Source organism: Lactuca saligna, chromosome 7, assembly GCF_052625555.1.
Source record: "Lactuca saligna cultivar CGN05327 chromosome 7, ASM5262555v1, whole genome shotgun sequence".
In the NCBI taxonomy this organism is placed as follows: domain Eukaryota; kingdom Viridiplantae; phylum Streptophyta; class Magnoliopsida; order Asterales; family Asteraceae; genus Lactuca; species Lactuca saligna.
Window position 1 is genome coordinate 147,317,040 of NC_136423.1, and position 7,390 is coordinate 147,324,429.

At 33.0% G+C, this 7,390-nt stretch overlaps 1 protein-coding gene across 1 annotated transcript; it reads left to right on the forward strand.

The window, feature by feature from the left end:
- Positions 1–427: 427 nt before the first annotated feature.
- On the forward strand, positions 428–5,238 carry CHB3 (DNA-binding family protein). The gene is made up of 7 exons (XM_078963274.1): positions 428–963; positions 1,705–2,249; positions 2,397–3,041; positions 3,408–3,568; positions 3,653–4,026; positions 4,101–4,303; positions 4,499–5,238. The coding sequence occupies exons 1-7, from the start codon at positions 513–515 to the stop codon at positions 4,886–4,888; spliced, it is 2,769 nt and encodes a 922-aa protein (XP_078819400.1). The 5' UTR covers positions 428–512; the 3' UTR covers positions 4,889–5,238.
- The last annotated feature ends 2,152 nt before the right edge of the window (positions 5,239–7,390 follow it).

The window sequence follows — 7,390 nt, forward strand, 5'->3', positions numbered from 1 at the left end:
TATTTCATTTAGGATTTCCTTTTCTTCCCTTAAAGCTGAACCAAACACAAGAATTCGAAGCAAATGAAATCATTTTCCCTCGAATCCCATTACATTGCTAACAAACAAACAACCCTTAGATTCACCATTGTTCAATTTGTACTTTCCAGAAACTTTTTGAGGCGAAAAATCTCGTAAGGATAATTTTAGGTGGGAAAATTTAAAGTTGAATCAATCAAAGATCCCAAAATTGAAAGAAAAATACAGAGACCAAAATTGTAAAAATAAAAGCTTCGTCCCCAAAACTGAAAAACAAAGAAACGTAGGGAGCATTCTTGTAATTCACTATAGCTTTTATTCAGATTTTCTTACCGTCGGATCCAGATGCAGTTGCTATTAAAGGTACAGATTGCCCAAGCACACCTTAACAATTCTGATCCGCGATATACAGAATAATTCATCAAAGGGAAATGTTGGTAGTGTAGATCTTCGAAGACGAGTCTTCAGTGTGCGTTACCAAACAAGCCCTAAATATGGAAGAAAAGCACAATTCACCGGCGACCGCCACCGAAACGGCACTACAATCGTCGGCTGAGCCACCATCTTCAAGGAGAAGAGGCGGAGGTTTGAAGAGGAAAGCCTCGAATATTAGCAACAGCATCACATCCACTCCGCCTCCGTCGTCTTCGAAGCGTCAAACTCGAGAGAAACCCTCCCCAGTACTGTTCCCTCCGATCCACAATGGACCTTGCACTAGAGCTCGTCTACAACCAAATTACACCGATTCCACGGCATTTTGGGACGCAGTGATTGTGAATGGAGAAGGAGAAGGTTCAATGTTGTCCACGCCGGTGGCGGCGAAGGTGGAGGAGGAGTTGATTGCTAGGAAAGAAGCTTGGGAGGCGTTGGAATTGAAGATAGAAGCTGAATATGAAGACCTAAAGTCGCGTGATGCTAATGCCCATGTTGCACCAATTTCTTCTGGTAAGTAAATGTAGCTTGTTCAAATCACTTATCATCGTATTCCTTTGTGTGCATGCTTAGTTTGTTTGCAGCTGAATTTCATTGCCTTTGCTTTGTTAAAATTTAAACATGCATGATCAGCCCAAGTTATAGTTGAAGTTGCAGGAAATATTGTGTTTCTTGGATTCATTAGATACCAAATGATGCAGCATTATGATCATGATTTTCAAATTTACGAACCTTAATATGAAAGATAAACCGAGGTATTTCAGGACGGATATATAGGTATTTTATTGTAATATACCAAGCTTTATCTTATTCAGGTCATCCTACAAAATCATGAATAGAACTTCTGTGCATAGACATCTTAACTCAGAGAGATAGTCATACTTGAGTTGAGAAAAACGTTTTTGTTGCCATTAACAATCTTTATCTGACAGCCAGTATAGAATAGAGATAAATTTTTTATGGATTACGGGCATGAACATATTATCTTTTAGTACTTACTGGAATTAATGTAGTTTTGGGACTTTCTGTATTGGACATTGTCGATTAATAACCATTTTGGGAACTTGGATTCTTTAAGCTGTTACATACTTTATTTTTTAAAGACATTCCACTTTGCTTTATTGGTATTAAGAAATAAGAATAGCATTGTAGCATGGACATATTCCTAATTCCTAAACGAAATAAATAGACTTGATCAATATAGATTGTCATACACATACTCCAAAGTGCAAACTGACACAAAGACTTTTATAGGTTGGTTCTCATGGACAAAACTTCATCCATTAGAGGAGAGAGCATTGCCTTCTTTCTTCAATGGAAAGTTGGAGAATCGGACTCCTGAAATCTACATGGAGATACGTAACTCCATTATGAAAAAATTTCACACAAATCCCAACACCCAAATAGAAGAAAAAGATCTTTCTGAGATCTCAGTTGGAGAATTAGATGCCAAGAAAGAAGTAATGGAGTTTCTAGACTATTGGGGTTTGATCAATTATCACCCATTCCCTGAGACAGATCTCCCTACCTCCATGGCTGATGCTGATCAAGAATCTGAAGAAGCTGAAAAAGCTGAGAAAGTAAATTCATTAATACAAAAATTATACGAGTTTGAAGTGGAGCAATTGTGTACGCCAGCTGTCCCAAGGAGTAGTTTTGCAACGCCAGCTGTCACATCCAGGTTGCCAGAGTCCATCATAGCTGATGAATCATTACAGCCTGAAGGACCTTCTGTTGAGTACCACTGTAACTCATGTGCAGCTGATTGCTCTAGAAAACGTTACCATTGTCAGAAACAGGTCTGTTGTTTCCTTAAGATTTCCATTTCAATGTTAATGATAATAATATAATATCATTAAGACAAGTGTAATAATTGTAATTTCATCATCTTTATGTTATTATTATCATAGTTATGTCCTTTTTGTTGACCAAATTCTGTTAGGCAGGCAGATTATGACTTATGTACTGAGTGCTTCAATGCTGGAAAGTTTGATTCCGACATGTCACCATCTAATTTCATTCTCATGGAGCCTGCTGATGCTGCTGTTACAAGTAGTGGGAAATGGACAGATCAAGAGACACTACTTCTTCTAGAAGCTTTGGAACTCTTTAGTGAAAACTGGAATGAAATTGCTGAACATGTGGCCACAAAAACCAAAGCTCAATGTATTCTACACTTTGTTCAAATGCCAATTGAAGACACTTTTCGGGATTGTGATGATGAAGATGATGATGATGCAAGTCAAAATCAGAAGGAGAAGGATTTGAAGAAAGATGAAAGTTGTAATGAGAATGAAGAAAAGAAAGAAGTTGATGAAAATGATGAGAAAATTGAAGGTGATGTGGATGGAATCAGTGATTCTGTTGATGTGAAAGAAACCGAGGAGTCGAAAGCATTGGTGGAGAATGATGATTTGTCTCCAATGGAGGTTTCGGAATCAGTGATTCCTGGGAATTTGAAAGATACTCAAGAAAATGGTGTGGATATTGCAGTGAAAGCATTGAGAGAAGCTTTTGAGGTTGTGGGGTCTCTTTCTTCCATTGATGAGAAGCTTTCTTTTGCTGATGCTGGTAACCCTGTCATGGCAATGGTAAGTTATTCTTGTTTCTTATGTTTTATCGTTTTCCAAAAATACCCTTTGTAATTTTAGCTTCTTACAGATTTTCGACTTGCATTTTTTTTTATTACAATAACTTTATAAATCATATATTCACGCAAAAATCATAACCAAAATAAACTACTCAAATATAATTAACTTCAAATCAGTTATCATATTATCAAAACAACCATTTAATTAAATACAAAAACACACATTTTAATTAATTCCTAGTTTCATAATACACACAAATACGGTTTACAAATAATTTACAACTAACAAATCTCACATATTTATCATTATATAAAAAATACCGAATTACAATTTTTTGATTTATGTAACTGATTTTAATTTTTTCAGGCAGCATTTTTAACTCGGTTAGTGGACCCCAACATTGCAACAGCAACCGCCCGAAATTCCTTGAAATCCGTGTCAAGTGGGGCCACTGGCTTGCAACTGTCTGCAAGACATTCATTCATTATCGAAGATCCTGTCGATGAAAAGAAGAAACCAGAAGAAAGGTCAAAAGGGCATTTCCGTAATTTTCAATTTAATTAAACTTTTTACAAATATAAACCGACATTAAAAGGGTATGCGCTATGCAGAGATGATGTACATGAAGCAGTGGAGCAAGAGGATTTGAAAGAAAAGAACGATTCCGACAAGGAGGGTATAAATGGAAGTGAAAAAGAAAAGGAGTTGGTGGTTGCTGATGAGAAAAAGGAAGATGGGGTGGTTACAACAGAAGTGGTGGTTTCCAAAAAAGGAAAGAATACAAGAAGAAAGAAAGGTAAGGAAGGTAAGGAATCAGTTGTTGTTGAAGAAAGTAATGAGCAAAAATCTGAAGCTGAGAATTCTTCAAGCTCTAAAAAAGTGTCTGAAGATTCTGGTGAGAGTGTTCCAAAAGATGAGGAGATGTCAGAGAAGACAGAGCCTCATGAACCTAATAATGATAATACTTCAATGGCTGAAAATTCAGGTATTTGATTTCTTGAAAAGTTACAATTGATTAATTTTAATTTAATTGATTGGCAATCTTCGTTTATGATGTAGGGGAGGCAGAAGCAAAAGAGTGTAAGAATGTGAAGAAGAAGAAACAAGCACCAGAGGCAGAAACTAAAAATGACCAAAATATCCATAACATGACACGCGCAGCTGTCACTGCCATCTCAGCTGCAGCAGTCAAGGCAAAATTACTTGCAGATCGGGAAGAAGACCAGATTCGGAAACTTGCCACGTCATTGATAGAAAAACAGGTAAATTTTGGCTATTTTTTTATGACGAGGGCGTTTACGTCTTTTTACATAAGACACACAAGGTCCTAATTCGACCTTTTTAGGTGGGACATGTTTTTGCAGTTTGTCCCATTGTCATCAGTCTCGGTCTTTTGTGATTCCATTTTTGTTCGATAGTAAGGATAAGAAGGGCATTTACGTCTTTTCACATTGCAGTTGCAGAAATTGGAAACGAAGTTGGCTTTCTTCACGGAAATGGATGGTGTGGTGGCACGGGCAAGGGATCAATTAGAACGGTCAAAGCAAAGACTGTACCATGAACGCGCCCAAATAATTGCCGCCCGTTTGGGGATGTCATCCGCCACTGCCTCCGCTAGGCCCATCCCACAACCACCAAGGGCAGGAATGTCATTTCCAAATCCAACACAAAGACCTCCGAATCCGAATCCAAATCCACATCCAAGTCCAAATCCAATGACAAATCCCATGGCCATGACTCCGCCTCAAAGACCGCCGCCTTCAAGACCCATGACGATTGCGCCAACGCCACCGCCGCCGCCACCTCCCACAGTCGCCGGAAACCCGTCCTCGGTTGGAATGAAGTGAGGGGAGGGCGAAATTGTAATTTGGCATTGTGTTGTACCACACGAAAGTTCTAACAAGTTTTTAGTGAGTTACTACAAAGGACTATGGTGGAAATTAAAATCTTGGGGTTCTAATGTTAGAGGTGGTATGTTAATGATATTTTTTTTTTTGGATTATGGTTTTTTAATATTTGATGTTTAATGTTGTGTAGATATAGAGGGATTGTAAGTGTGTGTTTTGGAACTAGAAGGGTGTATTTGTTAACTTGTTAAGGTGTGGGTAGGTATTTGTATGTTTGGTTGTGGATACTTTTTCATTTTTAGTTGTATTTTAGTGTACTTTAATTGTTAAAAGCCATGAATTTTTTGCTTTGTTTGACGTTTGAAAATATGAATTGTTTTGTTAATTTCTTGCTCTTATGATATCTCCAACGGTTAATTTGTAAAATACTACCTATTTTTTTATATTATATTTTCACTAACATTTATTTTAAAAATCTGTCATGAAAAACTCAATTTAATTTTTAGTTTATCCCGGTCCAAAACTTTGTTTTTCTGATGTCTTTTTTAAACACATAATATTTTTAGATATATATTCATTTTTACTTTATATATACTTAAGACATAGATTAAGTAGTCATTAGTCAAGAAATAATAAACATTTTATTTGTAAATACAAATTAAGGTTTAAAATGAAATATTGTTAAGGATATGTTTGATGTATTAATTGATGATTGAAAAGCTAGCTGTTAAATAAAAAGTTAGTTGATAGTTGAAACGTTAACTAATAAAAATAATGTTTGGTAAAACTAAATGAAAAGTTTGGTAAAAGATATAAAATGATATTTAAAAGAATGAGTTTCTATAATTAATTAAAGGGTATATTACAAAATTTTTAAAAAAAATCATAAAAAGCTAGTCTACATAGCTTTTTAAAAAACTAACTTATAAACTACTTTTTTGTTTGTCAAACATGACAACTTATAAAAAGCTCAAAAGATAAGTTAATTGTGATGCACCAAACACAGCCTAAATGTAAGAGAGAAAATACATGAGAGCAATAAGTGGATTGAGTGACGCTTATAAAAATTTCGCATCTCAAATTTTAAAAACCTTTTGAATGAGTTTTCCATATAGCTAAAAGCTTTTGAATGACATCAGAACATTTCCAAATTCAATGGTTTGCATTCTATATGGCAAAATTTTGTTGCAATTTTGGTCTTCATCCGTTATAAAACTAATGTTATACCCGTCTAATGGTCGGGTAGATCGATGTAAAAACAATGAACATATTTTACTTTCTTTTATAATATTCTAGTTTTATTTGTTCCCATAATAACATTGTACTATGACAAATTACTCAATTATAGTTATATCATTTACATAAATTGTGTTATAGATAATAACAAAGCTAAGAGAAATCTACAATAATGTCTTTACATTTTGATCCCATATTCGATTAAGTCCCTATATTATTATTTTTTCTGATTAAGTCCTTAATACCGAGAATTGTATTCAATTAAGTTTTGAATACCGTGAATTTTATTCACTTTGACCCTTTTTACATGGTCAACCACTTTCAAAATTTACACTTTTGGCCTAAATTTTAAATTTTATTATAAATTTGATCAAAATTTTACACAATTGGTCCAGATTTCAAAATTCTCTTACGAATTCATCATAACTTTATTATAATATATATATATATATATATATATATATATATATATATATATATATATATATATATATATATATATTTCAAAATTTAGTTTAGAATATGTTTTTTTTCTTTATAAAATCATATTTATACAAAAAAAAAATCACATAAAAAACCTTCTTTTCTCTATATAAAAACCTTTTTTTTTAAAGATTTTTTGTTAAAAAAAATTCTTATATATGAAAAATATGTTCAAATATTTAGAAAAAACATAAGAAATAATACTTCGATATAAAAAGATTCTTAGAAATATATTTTTATTTTAGTAAGTATCTTGGAAATATATTTTTATATTTCATTTATTAACATCATTATATATGTTATTATTTTCGTCAAAACTTATAAAAATCATAACCTCATACGAATTTCATTTTCAACATTCTTTATGTTGACGTGTTCGTCTTGACTACTACTACAACTTTTATGTGGATAATTTTAGCCAAAAAGAGAATATATCACTTTCATTTTTATAAACAAATGTTTATATTTATTAACTTTTATAAGTGAAAATAGGTGTTACAATTTATTTGTTTATATAAAAAAAAACACTGAAGTGGTTATGCCGACAAGATTTTGCTTAAAAACTAAAAAGCATATTTTTCGCTTAAAAACCAAGATATTTGCTAAAATAAAAATATATTTCTAAGAATCTTTTTATATCAACGTGTTTTTCTTAATATTTTAACATATTTTCCATATATAAAATTCTTTTGTTAACAAAAAATCTTTTAAAAAAAGGTTTTTATACAGTGAAAAGAAGGTTTTTTATGTGAAAATATTTTTTTTGTATAAATATATAAAGAA